Source organism: Grammomys surdaster, unplaced genomic scaffold (assembly GCF_004785775.1).
Source record: "Grammomys surdaster isolate TR1022 unplaced genomic scaffold, NIH_TR_1.0 343, whole genome shotgun sequence".
NCBI lineage: Eukaryota > Metazoa > Chordata > Mammalia > Rodentia > Muridae > Grammomys > Grammomys surdaster.
The window spans coordinates 2,741,707-2,759,447 of record NW_021604762.1 but is presented as its reverse complement, the minus strand read 5'-3'; the positions used below and the strand labels follow the sequence as shown (position 1 = coordinate 2,759,447).

The following is a 17,741-nucleotide window of genomic DNA, read 5'->3' as shown; positions in this document are numbered from 1 at the left end:
GGGAGAGAGGGGGAGAGAGGGGGAGAGAGAGAAGGGGAGAGAGGGGGAGAGAGGGGGAGAGAGAAGGAGAGAGAGGGAGAGAGGGGGACAGAGAGAGAGAGAGAGAGAGAGAGAGAGAGAGAGAGAGAGAGAGAGATTGAGACTAAGACTGGATCTTATGTAGGCTTTTGAACCCTCAAAGCCTGTCCCCAGTGACACACCTCCTCCATCAAGGCCACACCTCCTAATCATTCTCAAACAGTTCCACTAATTACAGAGCAGTTATTCAAATATATGAGCCTATGGGTGACTCAAACATCCAGAGTAGGGGATTCTACCTGTGAGTTCAAAACACATTCCGTAACCTTGTCTTATAGCTTGGACAATGGGCCATTCTTCACTCTTCATAGTGAGCAATAATGAGAAAATACAACCACCCTTACCTAGACAGACAGACAGACAGACAGACAGACACAGACACACACACACACACACACACACACACACACACACACACACACACAGACAGCCCATTGGCTTGCATTTAAGCACCAAGCCACACAGTGACTCAAAGGAGGCTCAAAGAACCAGGGAAGCTAGACTTCGGTAGTGTTTTCTAGATAGATGACACTTTATCCAGAAACCACACACATTTTCATTCATTTGCAGTCAGTTCTCCTATAGACAGCCCTTCTCCCTGATGGAGCCAAGTAGCATCTGAGCAGATAGAAGCAACCATTTTGAAATGATGAAACGGAGAGTTGATGGGAGAAACATCTTTCTGAAGGTTACAAAGATCGTGACCTGTGAGATAGCTGCCTGGCACCTGGCATCCCCAGTTTGCATCTTCAGTCATCAAACACCTGTGCAGTGACAACATTTCCTGATCCACCCCAAAGGTTTCCCACAACATTCCCTGTTACTGTGTTCCTTGTTACGCTTGAGGTCAAACACAGCTTCTGTATGCTAAGAGACAGTTCCAAACTCCAAGACAGATATGTCACAGGTGCCTGTGAACTAGGGAATGCAGTGTCAAGTGTCCTCTGTGGCCTTCTCAACTTGTCTTACCTCTTCTGTGCCAATCTGTCTCTCCCATCTGACAAAGTGAAGCCAGTTGCTCTAGTGTTTCATGTCCTAGTTACAGCATAGGCGACTATACTGTCCCCTACTTGCCTCCAAACAGGTAAACCAGCATCAATATACTTGAAGACAGTGGGCATCTAATAAATGCTTGTTGAATGGATTAATGCAATTGAATGCATGAAGGAATGCATTTGCCCTTGGCCTGAGAAGATGATATTGATATTCTTCTATCACAGTTCTCAGAACTGTGCATCAGACTCTCTCCTCTACTCTCCCAACCACTTCTGTGAACTGTCAATGATGACAGTCAATAATACTAGCATCTCACTGGCCATGGGTAGACATTCCATTTCCTCTAGCCCTGCTATCCCAAATGTGGACAAGTCTTAGGTTTGCAAATAGATTTATCTCATGTTGCAACTGCAATCACTCAACTATGCTGCCTGGGTTTCTATGTTGACAAGACTTTGATATTTGATTACAGAATTGGACAAAGAGATCTGTGACCAGTTAGTGGTTTATGCACTGGGATGAGAGTGGCCTGAACAGAGCACCTGACCTGAGACGACAGGCCATCAAGGCCACGTGGTCTGTAGAATCCAGCCCTGCTTTTCTGAGCAGGTCTCACATCATAGAATATACCTTTAGGAGATGTGCTGAGCAAATACATTTGGAGGCTGCATCTCAGCATCTCTGCCTCCTACAGATGCAGTGTACATTAACAGTTTAAAGGCTCTGAGAGTGCTTGCATTAGTATTGCTTGGTCAACCATTAACAACAAAACCACTTTCCTGGCGTAGAGCTATTGATAGTCAACGGAACTAGTATTCATTAGAGAAAATACGTCTAAGGACTACTGTTTAGAATAGATAACCTGGGCTACTGCTTGTCCAGTGACACCTTTGCTAAGAAGGCCGACAAGGTCAGGAGGATGGTCAGAGGAGTGAAGCCAGGAGCCACCCCATTTTTATTCCTACCTGCAGCCTTAGCTTTGAACATGACCTCGACACCCCTGGCCACAGTCAACTTAGCTATCAATTGGGCAACGTCATAAAGGACACACAGGCTCAGGGATTTGACTTTGTTAGAGACTCCCTTTCCATAGGGAGCAAAAAGGCTATAACTCAGAGCCACAAGTGCTAAGATTAAACCAGCCTGTAAATGTAGTATGCTTTTTAATCTGCTCATCCTCCCTCCAGGCAGGACACAGACAGGAAGATAAATGAAATTGGCATTTTTTATTATGCACCTAGCTCTGCCGGCAACTCCCCTGGGCCAGGGGGTGAGTGTTTATCTGCATGCCTCATTTAGTCCTGCTCTAAGCCCTCTGAATCACGGGCTACATCTCCTCCCTGTGCCCGACTGAGCCCCTGACCCCACCAGGCACCAAGTGGGGCTCGCTAAGTTCTGCAGCACACCAGGTGACCATTTCTTATGTCCCTGCTTGGTGGGTACCAGCAGGTGTTGACAGCCGAGGATAGGCTTGGGGTAGGTCAGAGGGGATGGGAGCCTAGGTGTGTGCCAGGAGCCTCTGCCATCTGGAGGAATTGCAAAACCTTCCGGTGCATTCTGGTGAGAGATGGGGCAGACCTGGAAAAAAAACACAAAAGACCTTTTTCAAGCCAAGGCCCAGGCTTATGTGCCATGATGTGTCTTCAGAGCTGTACCTGTCAATGATCACACGGGCGTAAGCATGGTGACTCAAGGGTTATTTCTGAGGCCAAGGACACAGCCACATACAAGGAGTCTTTATCCATATCTAATTCCAAAGTGTAGAGCCTAGACCTGAGGGACTGCCATCAGCTAGGAGAGAATTCTCCCTTTGTCTGCTGCCGCTTGCTTACTCAGTGATCTTGAAAGAGTTACTTCACCTCTGTATTTCTGTTTCTTCCTCTGAAAGGCATAGATTGTAGAAGTATCTGCCCCAGAAATCTGAGAGAAAGGTGGCTGGGACATCTGCAGTTTCTCCTTGTCCAGTAACAGGCCATTCAGTTTCTCAGCTGCCTCTGCTATGGAGTTGGTGGGCAGCTCCCTCCTTCCCTGGGTCTTCCATCTCTATAAACAGTATTAGCACGGATCAATAGCCCAGATACAACTCAATCATGTTTTAGTCCCTGTCTCCAGGCTGAGGGCTCCTGGCTCCCAGAAGTGTGGGCTGATGGTTTCCTGTTCTTTGTTCTAATGTTTCCATAGCCCCACCCTCTTAACTACAAGTGATACCATGCGTGTTGGTGGTAGCGATGAAGAAGGGAGGTTTAGGCTATTAAAGGCCACCTCATAGACTCGGGTGTCTGGTCAGGGGTAAGATATGGAATGAAAAGGCTAGCCTTGGCTATCCTAGCTCCAAGGATGTCTCTGTTTTCCTCACATTGGACTCTCACTCACAAGACTGCATTGCAGTCCCAGGTGGGTGGCTGGCAGAGATGCACAATGGACAGATGGGATAGAGATGCCTTTTGTGTGACAGATTAGAAGAGGCAGGGGACCACAAAGCTCTCATCTCCCCTACAGCCAAATGCAGCAGCCCATGCTAGCCATCTGCAGTTCAATCTGAATTCACCCAGTTCCAGGAGGCAGCACCCAACATAAAGGAGCTACCCCTGCCCCTGCTGGTGGCTGAGCAAAACAAGGGTCTTTTTCATCTCCTGCCTCCCTTTCTCTCTACCTCTCTCATTCCAACTCCATGCAGGCAGCAAGAGAGACATTGATTTTTTTCTTCTTCTGTTCATTTTTTCTCCTGGCTGCAGCCAAATGAGGTCAGAAGTTAAATTAGTCCCAGGAGGTAAAAGCAGCTGCGTTCATACGTCAGCTCTCTTCCCACTTTCTCCAGAGAGCCGTGACCGTTGCTTTTCCCGTTCTTCCTTACAGATTCAGTACCAGAGGGGCTGGGAAGAAATCATCCGCCTTTGGAACCCCTGGGGCAACACAGAATGGAGAGGGCGCTGGAGAGATGGGTATGAGTGCTGGGATCATGGGCGGGTGGAGATTCTTCACTGAGAACCTGGCAGGGTCTAGCCAGCCCACTGCAGCCCTCACTACCTGCCTGGCCAGTTCATCACTGGTTATGGCTGTGGGCCACTTATACACCCAGGATATCGTTTTTCAGTCATATATTAGACACCTAATCATGTACATGTCACAAAGTGTGCACTGGGTTAGGTGTGTGCTCTGATGTAAATACAAATGGTAAAACCCTGTGTCTGTCTTCTAAAAAATCTTTGAGGTACATGAGTGCCCAATATTAGCAAAGAGGGTGAGAGGGAGGATGGGAGCCAAGCTTCCCCTTGAGAAGAGACAGCTGGAGAATAAAAGCATCCTTCCTAGTGGAAGGGACTCCTTGGACTCAGATACTGATGGTGCCACAGGAACAGCTCAGAGTTGGTGTCGGGCCAGGTAGAGCTGAGACAATGATTTGAGTGATCATTTTACTGAGTAGAATCAGATGCTCCACCCTGACACTCGACCTGGGCTCGAGTACCTACACTGTCATGCGCATTGCTTATGGTGGGAGCTGCTGAGTAGCTAGATCTTTGACGCCCTGATGAGTATCCACTCTGCAACTTCTCCCAGGTTCTAGACTGGTCGTTCTCAGCTGCTATAGCCTGACCTCTGGTGGCCTACTGCCTGTTGTGAACAATTAAACATATTCCCATTGTTTCCGCATATGAGAAGAACATTCAATATTTGTCTTTCTTTGTGCCTCCCATTATCATTTCTTCCTCCTACTGCAGTCCCCAGTGCCATGGTGACTGAGAGGGAGAAGACAATGAAGAAGGATAGAGGCAGCAATACTTTATTTGCTTCTCTTGGTGACCAGTGGGACTGGGCCTGTCAGATTCTGCTCAGGATCTGTGCAGACCTGGAAAAAGCCTCACAGCCCAGTGACTGCAGCCTCACTACCAGCAGGGGTGGGAGCATGATCAGAAAGGAAATGCAGTGTGTCAGACAAACAGAACAGGACCCAACAAGTAGTGAAAATCAATACGGTGTGCACAGTGAGCTCTGGAAGGCACATGCCAACAGCCAATGTTGCCGGACCAGCTGCCAGCACCCCAGCTGGACTCCCTGGGCCAAACTGTTGCAAGACCCCTTGATTTGGTGAGGGCTCTGGAGCACTCAGCAAATAGTGTGAGATGAGGAGATCTGTCATGGAGGATGAGGGAGAGAGGAAAGAGAAGCAGAAGGGAGAGAGGGAAGGGGAGTAGAAAGGAAGAGAATCATCAGAACAGACCTATAGAATAAGCCTGGCTGGAACCTCTAAGATGCTTCCTGGAGAATGGGAGGACGAATATGAATGTGGGAAAGCAGACATACACCAAGGCTGCCTGCACATCACCTTCATTCCTGTCCCTTCTTCTCTCTCGCCTTATTCTTAATATGATCTTTTTCTTCTTCCTTCCATTCTGGAGATTAAACACAGGCTTGGGCATGTCAGATGAGCTCTTGAACACTTCACTACGGCCCCCTTTAGTGTCTGTGTGGCACAGGGCCTTGTTTCATTGCACAGGCTAGGTTTAACTCACTCCGTAGCCCAAGCTGCCCGTGAACTCGCCATTCTTTCACCTCGGCCTCCGGAAGAGCTAAGATTGCCCCTGTGCCCCCAAACCTGGATTATCCTTTACGGTTTCTAAGGTAAATCTGAGTAACCTCTGGCTGTCCCCAGTTCTCTATGCCCAGCACTCCAAGTTGCCTACTGTGGGCCCAAAGGATATTTTCATTGGCTCACAGAAGTAGCACAGGTCAGACGGTTGACAACAGGTTCCCTGGGGTGACCAGAGGTAATAAACTTGAAATGGTTAATATTTCCCTTGTGCCTTCCATGATCAATGAAGGCCAAAAGGGACATCAAAGCTCAGAGAAGGAAAAGGTCCTGTGAGTGGGCATATTCAGGGAAAGCATGGCAGATGGCGATCAAAATGAGGTGTCCTTGTGGCAAGGGCACAGGGTGTGCTTCAAAAGAGACACTAGGCAGGATGCTGCCCTCCCCCTCCCGCCCGCCCCAGCCAGGAAACTGCTGGGCTGCAGCAGAGGAACAGGATGAGAAGAGTGGTCCTGGAGCTTGGATTCACACCCGACAGGAATGAGCATGAATGGAGCCTGTAAGCAGGAATATTGGTGCAGAGCAGTGTCTGGCCTGTAGGACAAATGCCCCTTGACTGAGTGCAGAGAGTCAGCCCCTCTCACCAGAACCAGGCTAGAAGGAAGCGGTGGGGACCACACAGTCACCATCTCCATGCAGGTGGTCGATTTCTTCCCCACTCCTTAGGAATGGAGACGGATGGCGAGAGCCGGATGGTCTAATCTCAGCCATAATTGAAATTTCAGTCGCACACACTTAAAGGCAAACTTGCATGAATCAATAGCGTATTGATTTACACTACATTTATTTTCCCTTACACACTGCAGAAAATGTAATTATCGCTTAATTATAAAATTGCCATTTTACAATAACACATCTGACTGCCTCAGCCAGCAGCCGGAAGCCTGGGTGGTGGTCTCTGCCTTGCTGTCCTGACACACAGGTGACCTGAGCTCTTGATATAGGCTCCTCTATGGGAAAGATCTCATTAAACGTTCATGCCTCTGGGGCCTATAGCCTGTGGAGCTTGCTGTGACTTTGAAGCACAAGCTGAGGGAGGAACAGCTGTTCCCTTTTGCCTAGAAGGGTCTCTTTCCCATCACACCTCAGAACTTGCTTCTTTAACATATCATCTTTATAGTTTAGTTAACTAAGCAAACGAAGGGGGAAAAAATCACTGTATGGAATATATGCCGTGGTGTGTGTCAGACACCTGCGATGGTATTACAGAAAGCAAGGTCACTGCTCCGTGGGAACCTAGAGTCTAAAAAGACAAGCAAGAAGCAGTGGGCATAGTAGCAACCAAGAGGACTAGGTCTATGGGAACCCAGAGGGAGAGCCAGGTCTCAGTGTGAAGCAGGTGAGCTTTAGCCAGGGTTCTCATACAGAGTACCCTTTAGGTTAAGAGGAGGGTGAGAGGTAGTAGGTCAGCACTGAGAGGTGTCTTCCTGATACAGGAGTGTCATGGTGAAAGCAAAGAGGTATATGTGTGGGAGTGGGGGTAACCCTCTTTGAGGAAATGAAGATATCTGAGCAATTGCTGGAACAGGAAGTTCAAAGGTGGGGGTGGAGCAGCCTAGTTAAACCTGGAGAGGTTGGCCGAGGCTGCGGTTTCCTTGAGGCGCTTGAACTTCCCTGTGGGAGTAATTGGATGCCACCAACATGTGGTAAACAGGGAAGTGACAGGATTTAGAGTCTGCTTTGGAGTTCTCATCTTGATGGTAGTGTGGATGGGAAGAACGTGGAAAGAACTATGCTCAGGGAGACCAACTGCCGTCCATGAGGGAGGGAAGGGTGGGCTGGACTGCTGTAACAGAGGGAGGAATGGGCCCAGGGTATCTGTGAGAGGGGCCTAGCAAGTAGAGTCAATAAATGAATAATATTTGGTACTGTCAAGGTAAAAACAGCAAAAAGCTCTTAGGTTCAACTAGGTAATAGGAGTGGGAAGAATAGGAGATGGCTTTTATTAGTATACACTAATTATGCAAATTATGGCATCTTTATACATGTATAAGACTTTGATCGTCCTCTCACTTTATCGCCCCTCATGACCTCCCTCCCCTTCCCCATTGTTAAGGGATGGGATCAGCCCAGGCACATGCCAGCAGACAAGCTAGTAAACAAAGTGTGACATGTATACATAATGGAGCTGTGCTTCGTCATGAACAAGGGCGAAATCACGCTATTAAGCAGGGAAACTGACAGAAATGGAGAATATCATCCATTATGATATTCTACAGATCCTGGAGACTAGATATCAGAGTTTTCTCTCATATATAACCAATTATAGATTATAACAAAAGTGGTCAGGTGATGTGAGGTCCCCATGGCCTCTGGCGGAGGTGTGGGAGAGCTCACTCTTGGTCTTTCTATCCATACATAGGTCCCAGGAGTGGAAGGAAACCCAGGACCCACGGAAAAGTCAGCTGTATGGGAATAAAGATGATGGCGAGTTTTGGTATTTACCCTTCTTCAAGGATGTTTGGAGTACTTACTTCCCAAGCCCTCCATCCCAACTGCTTCCCTTAAACTCTCATGAGGATAGTAATTAACATTGCAAAGATTCGCCTAGAACCTATACTTCTTTACCAAGTCACAAAAGCTTTGAATGGTAGGCGTTATGTCCTCTTTTGTTGATGTGAAGGTTATCTTGGAGATGTGATACTGGACTCTCATGGACATTTTGATGGGAAGGGATAGTTGCTCAGAAGTTTGAATTTGGAGGTATGATCATCACCCCTGTCTTCCATCATCTGGAGACTCAGCACCTCCAGTTTGCTTTGACAACACTCTCCAAAAGAGTAACTGCAAGTGAATCTACCAGCAAGTGAATCTACCTGACCCTGGGCAGGCTATCACTGTCCTTGGCTAGAAGCTATTCAATATTCCATGTCTTGAAAGCACATGCCATGCCTTATGTGCACATCTTAGAGAAGATGGATATTTCTTGGAGGGTCCTCTGGTTTGCTTAGTGGTGGATTGTAGTGAGATTTAGCATAAATATATGAAAAAAAAAAAGAGAAACAGCCAGACAGATCTGTAGAGTAAGTGTGGCTGGGACCTCAGATAGTCCCTGGGGAACAGGAGAAAGAAAAGGAACTTGAGAAAGCATGGCTATGGCAGCACACACAAGACCTGCACAGGTTCAAGCGAGACAAAACCCAAGCACTGGGAAGAGAATGCGGACAAAAAGTCCCACCCTTAAACAAAAAGCTGTTTTCTCCAGTGGAGTGTCCCTGGGTATATCAACAATACGCCAGGGAAAGCCCCATGCCAAGAAGTACTAAGCCTGCATAAAATAAACCCCATTTTAGGATGTGCTTTCTGTTATGTTTTTGTTTGCTTTTTAGTTGTCCGCTTCAATTTGCCCTTCTTGTTATGTTCGTCTTTTGTGTGAGAAATAGAAAGGACATCATAATGTTAGTGGGGGAAGGAACTGGAGGAAGAGTGAGAACACAGTCAGAATAGACTGTATGAAGACACATTTAAATAATTTTAAAAAGAAGACATTTAACATGAGTGAGATAATGAAAGAAAGCCTGGGTCTGAGTTACTCAGAATCAGAAAGACAAATGTCAATTAGAAGGGTAAATCTTCCCCAATATCTCTAAGCCTGGGTCTGAGTTACTCAGAATCAAAGACAAATGTCAATTAGAAGCACAAATCTTCCTCAATATCTCTATTTTAATCCTAGCACAAGGCTAGATTTTGACTGTGGCATCCATGTGTTTTCTTAAAGACCTCAGCAATGAATTTGCAATGATCAAAGGCAAGATTGCTAACAGTTTGATGGACCAAAAGCAGAGAGAACCTGGCCTTTGTCCCACTGACCCTAAAAGGACTCAGTTGGATTAATGGGTTTGGAAAGTAGTTTTGCCCGGTGACACACGACACCCAGACTTGTCTTTACCACTGTTCTCTCTAGCAGTCTCAGGGCAGAAAGGCATGACACTGAATGTGCCAGAGATAGACTTTGGTCTTTGGGAAGGCCTGTGGTAAGTCACACATAGTTACTTCCTCTGACTGGAGGGACATAGTGAAGAGACATAGGAAACTGTATCTGAGGACACAGCTGGAGGTGACTTAGGCTGTGTCTGTTTTCCACAGGATGTCCTGTCAAGATTTCCAGGAGAACTTCTCGTGCCTGTTCATATGTAACCAGATCCCGATCACCATGGATCATGGAATCACACCCAATGAGAGCTGGCGACAAATGAGGTTTAAGAACCAAGTGACCTCAGGAAACACAGCAGGTGGTCATTCTGCTTGTAGCTGTCAGCCCTAGCCCTATCCCAACTTTTCTCTGACTCTTCTGTCTGATTAGACCACGGGCCTGATGAGAAAGCAAAGGAGTTAGCCTCAAGAGGCAACTACCCTTGAAGCATGACAGCTGCTAATGGGGGTGGGCGGGGCAATCACTCCTGGCATCTTACAAATCCTACCAATCAGCTTCACCCATATCCAAGGTGGAGAGCTGGCTCTCTGCTCTCCAGTAAACATCCAAGACAGGAGGAAAGGCTGTGGAAAGAGCATAGGAAAGGAAGTCAAAGCCTCATTAAACCACTGTCATTTCCATATATTAGCTTTGTGTCTGGGAATCACACTGTTTTCTGTCTTCAGCCTCCTCAGATACAGTTTAAATAGTAACCCCTGTTTACTCCCTTGAAGCTTCAGAGTACCACCCAGATGTGGGGTGAATAGTCCTGTCCTGCTCATAAGGTAGCAGTGGTAGGGACCTCTATCCCGACCCTTCACAGTCCATCCTGTTCCCTGTTTAAGCCGCTTCCTGTGGGGTAGAGTCCAAGTGAGCTTGCACATTCTCCATAAAAATGGCAGTAAAAATATGTGTGTGGAAAAATATATATTCACACCTGCTTGTCCAGAAAGATTTCCTTCAATGACCCCAGACCTTAAGGTGTGCTTCCTTCTGTTCTCTTGGGATCGGTCTGTTACTCAGAACCTTGTCACCAAGTTGGCCAGGAGTAGACTGTACAAAACTGCTGAGTCATTACTTATTCAGCTCCCCAAGCAGTGCCGGCCTGACTACACTACAAAAGCCCCTTTCCTTGGATATAACGAGAATCAGTGAACTAGTCTGACTTAAACAGCAAGGCCATTTATAGGAATACCTTACAAGGAAGAGAAGGAAGGAACTAATCAATTGAGTGCCTGCTAAATACTGCTAAGTACATTTTAATTGTCATCTTCTTCAGTACTCATAGAAAGGCCATGACCATGATAGTCTTTTGTGTCTCCCTAATCACCTTCCAGAGCTCATCTGTTGTGACCCATGTCTTTTGAAGAATATCCACTCATCTATATCCTGCCTTTCCTGCACCGCTTCATGCAGTTGAGTCTAATAGTTCCATGTGCTCTGACTGGGATAAGTGTGCTCGGGTATAAGGGCAGTGTGCATGACCAGCCCACCACCTATTTCCTTCTGTCTTCACTGGTACTTGGTGATGGATGCCATTCTGGGCTCTGATTTTTATTACCAGTACAGTAAGTTCATGCACACTTGGAGATTCTGTAATTTTACTAAATAGCCCTTAGGGCTGGCCAAGGTGATGGGGCTCTTATAATCCCAGTGTGGAGACAGGTGAAGACAGACAGTTTCCTGGGGCTCACTAGCCAGCCAGCCTAGCCTGCTGGCAAGTCTTAGGCCAATGAGACTCCCTGTCTCACACAACCAAACAACGCAAAACAACACAAAACAAAACAAAAGAAAACAATATGTAGAACATGAGGAATGAAAACATGAGGGTGGTGTCTGGCCTCCACAAACATGTGCACATACACACTTGGATACACCCCCAAACACACACACATAGACACACGCACACACACACACAAAGGAATGGGGCTGAACTTATAGTTTAGGAGACATTTTTGCTCTATTAAGCATAATATTACCTTTTCTGTTTTTAAGAAGAAGAGACTGAGGCTTAGAATATAAAGAACTTGTTTCATAAGTATTGACTATGTCTGTGGTGGCCTGGGCCTTATCTTTCCAGAGTTTAAACTTAACACTATAAACAGTGTCCTGGGAGGCCTAGGGGTAGTCTGTGCCCCAGTAATGGCTCTTTCCCTTCCAGGAGGACAGGGAAGGGATGTGCAGTACCTCTTTGGTGTTGAAGAACCCACTGAAGGTAACAATGTCGTTGTGGCCTTCACAATCATGCCACAAAGTCTGAAGACAGAAGAGGAGATATTTCCACTACAGTTCCAGGTGTTCAAGGTAAGCAATGTGCTTTGGGTCTTGTTCTTTGTAGATACTGTGTACACTTTGGGCTAGGTAAAGCCCAAAGGCACTCATATGTCCAGCTCTAATGTTTTTAGAAAAATGTAAACTAAAGGAGAATCAGACTTGACTTTTTAAAATTTTTTATTCTTAATTATGGATATAGTTATGTGTAGGTATGTCCACGTGTGAATGCAGATGCTCACGGAGTTCAGGAGAGGGTTGGATACTTCTGGAGCTAACGTTACAGGCAGTTGAGAGCTGTACCATGCAGGTACTGGGAATAGAGTTCTGCAAGAGCAGCGTTTGTTCTCAACCCTGAGTCCTCCCTCCAGCCTCTTGACCACGTTTTAAATGGCAGATGTCCCTTACCTCTGCCACTTGTATAGTATAGCTTTTGCAGGTAGGCTTCAGAATCTAATGGTTGGATCCCAAGAAGCATTCACGTCTAAGACCAGCTTCTACAATTATGCAGATTCTTGGACCAGCTCCATAACTCCTGAATCTGAGAATCTTATGCTCAGAGTGTAACAGTCTGCATTTTAACAAGTTCCTCAGAGCCTGCCTCTTTTGGTCGCTTTTGAAGATCATTGGTTAAAATTTGAAGAAGATCTTAAGGCGCTCAGGTGCGCATGCACACACGTTTAAATTCAGTGAATTTTTTTCCTTTTATGTCTAGGTCTAGACTCTAGACTAAAGCCCAGATTCAGCTCAGTGGTGAACATATGAGACCTGTTTGGCTGCTCATCCAAAACCAGGTTTTCCCTTCAGCCCAGATTCCTCTCCTCCTCTGACTGCCAACCAGCTCCCTCGCTCTCCCCAATGCTAGCACATACACATACCATGAAACAGTTAACTAAGAAACTCTTTTAAAAACAACAAAGCAAAACAAAACAAAAAACACCATTTAAAAGAGAAAAATTACAAAGAAAATCTAATGGCTCTGCTATCTCTTCTAAGAAATTGAAAGCATCCCAGAGGTAGAGCGAGTAATTGTCATGTCATCCATCCTGTAGCCTTGTTATACAACTAAGACTATAAATCCCTGAGGTGTAAGTAGTTCCCTCTTCTCACATTAGAGTTGGAGAAACTGGTACACAGATATATGTAGTGGCATGCTAGAGTTAATGGTGAAGCTAAGACTGAATGTCAGATGCTCCTGAAGCATGAGGTCAGATGCACCTGTCACATAGCTCACAAACCTACTGACACACTAGACTAGAGATGGGTTTAGCATCCCAGAGCAACTTCCGTTGCTCACTGAGACAAAGCAAATTTCAAAGACATTGAGCTCAGCCCATTTGTGGCCAGAGAAGTTCCCTGCTTCCTCTGCTCGTTGAGAACTGAGCTGCTCACAGCTGTGGCTCTTGCTAGAGAGGAGACGTCATGGATGTGGTATTGTAGAGTCACATGCATGTTCTCATTTAGTGTCTCAAGACTATGGCTATCCCCACGTTTATAGATATGAAAGCCAAAGCTCAGAGAAAAGGAAATATCTTCCCAACTGCTGGGGTGATGGGTAGAGTTTGATCTCAGGACCTGTAGGCACAGTCTGGAATGAGAGCCCATTGGGTTCTTCTCTCTTAACATAGTTCACAACCTTTACCTATTCCTACTACTTTTACTGAATTCAAGAGTCAGCGTTCCAACAGAAGAGACTGTTTGGATTCAACACGATGCTTTTAGGTTGTCTCAGGCCTGCCCCAACTATCAGAGAACATCTTCTATGGATGCAATAATAGACCGTTGTCATTTGAATTGCCACCCAGCCCCTGCCTCCACTTTGGTGGGGGAAAACACGCAAGCTTCTACTGCAGGAGCTGAGGAAGTCAAATATCACATCTTCAGCCTGAAAAGATTTGCGATCTGGGTGTTCCCACATGAGTGTACCGTTTACCTTCATTCCAGCCACCTCACCACACACACGTACCCAGTCACACCCATGCTCGACTGTTAATTAAACAAAAGAGGTTGGAATAATCACGCATTACTTGCAGCAAATCTTTGAGCCCAGAAGTAGCCAGATAGGCCAGTCTGTAGGGTCATGTCTAGCTGTGGAACCATCTTGAGCAGCTCCCACCTACCTTCTGAGCTTCACTTTCAGATGACCCCACCCACAGCCAATGGACAAACATTCGTATGGTTCAGGAGCTACAGTGAGGTTTTAATCAACTCTACTTCTAACATTTCTCCAAGCTTCCTTCTCTCCTCTGTACAGAGATGAGTTATTTCTCAGCTGCCTCTCAGACCAGAGACTTTCTTAGACTTCCTGTGATCATATTGGTCCTTCCAGGATCCAGATTGACTTAAATGCCAATGACCTGTCTAGATCTCTTCCTAAGATACTTGGGAGACTGGACAGATTCCTCAATGGTTAAGAGTGCTCTTGTAGAAGACCTAGGTTGGGTTGCTGGTACCCATATAGTAGCTCACAACTGTCTATACCTCCAGTTCCAAGGTTTTTAATGCTTTCTTCCTTCTTGGGAAATGGGCATGAACTTGGTGCATGCCTGTATATGCTGGCAAACGCCCATAAGCAAAATTTTTAATGTTTTCTTTTTAAAAGATGCTTCAGAGATTTTTGTATTCCACCCAGAAATAATCAGTGAGTTCACCAGCATCCAGCTTCTGGAAACCCCTAGGGCTGAGCAATTTTAATGCTGATGCAGCTAAAATGGGGCCCCAAGCTTAGCGGGAGCCTGCGAGTCTCCAGCAGCTGTGAGCACACCATCCTGTCTTACATCAACCAGATACCTGTGGTGTGTGAACAGGCAGAAAAAAGCCAGGACAAATAAAAAGGGACAAGAGGACATGCTATTCTGTCCTCATTCCCTAAAGGTCCTACCACAGGCCAGGGTTTAACACCTCACTCCCAGCATCCATGGCTGGAATGTCACCCATCAAGTGGTTGGTCTGCATGTGTAGGACCTCAGCTCACAGTAGAAAGGAATCAGAACCCAGGCTAACGGGGAAGGCCTGCGCTTGGTCCAAGGGAAGCAACGCAGCTTGCCTTGTTCCCTGCCCTGTTGCTGCCTAGCCTCCATTTCCATACACATGCACTAGGACTGGAGCATCTGTTCAAAGGACTGTAGTGAATAGCCTGCATGTCACATAGAAGGACTCTTAACATTGTAGAGGGCCATAAAGATGAAACTGTGCCCTTCTACCAGATGGAATGAGAGAAACATAGCTGTTCCCCCATTTATATGTGCACATACATTCTCCACAAGTGGATATCCATAGAACAAACTCCTATCATGTTTACAGTTGTCTAAGGAGATTGAAGAAGCTGTCCTGTCATTGGCGCTCTCCACATTAAGGCATTTGTGCCTGACTCTGGGAAATCTGCCGTTGACTGAGACTGTGTCTTCTCTCTGCTCCTGTTGTGTCCTCTCGCTTCTTCCTAGACCACCATTATAGCTATGAACAATAACCACATCTTGCTAAGACAGAAAGGTGACACTGCCCCATCTCAGATAGTCTTCCTCCTTCAGTTTTCTCCCCTTTGCTGCTCCCTACGAGTATGGCTTTCCTTTTCTACAACTCTGCACAATAAATGAAAAAATGTGTCCCCACTACCAACATGTGCTCTGTGTGCCAGACAGGCTGACCACACAAGGAATAGCATGGGCCTTGAGCTAGGATGGGAGGGCAGTTGTCTTTATGTTGTGTCTGCTTCCTGAAGCCTCTTTTTTTCTCTTCCACAGGTAGACTCTCAGGTATGTCTCACTGCCGTCCTCACTGCCGTCCTAACTTCTGATGCTCCTCCTTGGTAAACTGTTATATCTCTTCCAAGTGTCAGACCTACCCACATACTCATGTCTTCAAGTCCATTCTTGCTGCATCTTGAATCAGCAGTCAGCTTAGCATCTCCAAACAGATCAACAAACTAGGGCTTGGCATGGGTGATTTGGCATCTTGGTATATGGTTGGACCTCACAGGATTTTCTTTTTAACATCCAAGAGGGGATGCAACTGTAAAAGCACCCTGATGCATTTGGTCCTCATAGAGAAGCTTGATCTAATTGGTTCCTGTGCATTTAAGATGATGACAGTAGTAAAGGGTATCTAGGAAAGACCTTCAGACACTTGAATTAGTCCCCAAAACTGCCATAAGCTGATGCTTACAGGCTTCATATAGCTTCAAGACATACCCCTACCTCTTCTCATAAGCAAATAGATATCTTGTTTTGATCCAATAACCTGACCTGATCTGATCAAGTATTGATTGGGGGGAAAAAAAGAGTCTGAAGGCTAGAAGGAAGGATGGAAAGGGACAGTATAGTTCAGAGGGCCTGACATCACTGGCACAGACCTTGCTTTGCTATGGCTGTGAACACTGCAGTAACCTTCTGCTACTGCCAAGAGGAAACTGCAGTGTATGGACAAGGAACAGAATGCGGCCATAGCCAGCAGATGGTAACAGTGCCCCACCCCAAGGCTATTACAAGGCCCCAAGAAGTAAACAGTGCCTAGGGTAGCAACTACAAGAGCAGAAGGACTCAAAAATCCAGACCAAAAGTTGGCAGCAAAGAAGTATGTCCCTTAGTCATGGCCTAGCCTCAAAGCTGGGGCTTAGAATCTGCCTGGGTCCCCAGTATCCCCACCATCAGAAGAAAACTTAGAAGGACTCTGAGGGAAGCTCTCAAATGAATGGCATGAATCTGATCCAGTTCTGTGAGCTAGAGAACACAACACATCCGGGACCTAAGCCAGCAAAGGGCACAAACTCTACCATTAGAATAACAGGACCAGGTCTGTAGCTGCATGACCCTGAATCTGCATGATGCAGCCCCTCCGAGTACCAGACCAAGGTCTTCTTTCACTCCCTAGTCACACCGCTCACTGCCACTGAGTTAGTCCATTCTGAACAGAGCTTTTTAAAAAGGTGATGGGGTTGGGGAGTAGCAGGTAAGTAGCGCCATTGAACCTAACTTGTAGGAGGAAGACTGTTCACACACCTCTGCACACACATTTATACCTAGTGACAGAGGGCATAGCTGCTGTTTTGGAAAAGAACTGGCTTCATCATCCATTACTTCTGTCAAAAGGACCTAAGCAAACCAGGTGCCCAAGCAAACGGGGGCTGCTACTGAAAGGAGCAAAGGTGCTGTGGGGGTTCCACCTGCCCTCTGCTGTACACCCGGGACGGCAGCCTGTCCCCCGCCTAAGTCTCACCGATGTCTCCTAATAGAAACCTCCCCATTGCCCCCATTCTCCACCCAAGGCAGAGCCCATCAATAACCATTTCATGCTGCATAACCACTCTAAATGGAATCTCCATGCTCACATGTAGTAGGAAAATTTGTTTAGTAAGGGGTTTTTATTATATAATATGTATGTGACATCTGGTAATAGGAATTGCATTATATTTATTGTTTTATCTGTAAGAAAATTTGAAATAAAAGGGAAATGATTGAGACCCATTATTTCCCAATGAGAAGGAATCCCGGGGCTCTTGCTGGGGAGATGAAAGCGAGGGAGAGGAGAAAATTCAACCCTGCAGTTGTATGGCAGCATATGATTAAAGGTTTAGAGGAGATAGAGCTTTGGGGACGCCAGAAGAAATTCAACACTGGAACAGTGTCACTAGTTCCCATGTCTTGTTTGCGCATAAATAAGAGAGAAAACCAGAACCTCAGGATGCTATTTAGTGAGATAAAATCACCTGTCAAATTTTTGTGCATATACTGTAGTGTCTGGAATCTGCCAAGTTCAGCCTTCTGACATTGCAACATAATTTTGTCATCTACAAAGGTGTTGGGCCACATCCACAGCTGAGACTCGTGTGGCCACAAACAACAGGTGGAGTGGGACACATCTGGTAAATAAGATACTGCTGTTTCCAGGGGAAGTGGT

The 17,741-nt window shown here is 46.2% G+C and overlaps 1 protein-coding gene across 2 annotated transcripts in view; it reads left to right on the top strand.

Annotated features, from left to right (window-relative positions):
• Capn13 (calpain 13) overlaps positions 1 to 17,741 on the top strand; it is a 74,605-nt gene that overhangs the window by 33,513 nt on the left and 23,351 nt on the right. Inside the window, exons 7-11 of one of the 2 annotated variants that reach the window (XM_028778992.1) lie at positions 3,931 to 4,016; positions 8,025 to 8,099; positions 9,749 to 9,894; positions 11,737 to 11,879; positions 15,590 to 15,601. In XM_028778992.1, the coding sequence (XP_028634825.1) occupies positions 3,931 to 4,016; positions 8,025 to 8,099; positions 9,749 to 9,894; positions 11,737 to 11,879; positions 15,590 to 15,601 (462 nt within the window). Of the gene's footprint in view, positions 1 to 3,930; positions 4,017 to 8,024; positions 8,100 to 9,748; positions 9,895 to 11,736; positions 11,889 to 15,589; positions 15,602 to 17,741 lie in introns of both variants that reach the window. The other variant, XM_028778993.1, reaches the window with a different exon arrangement.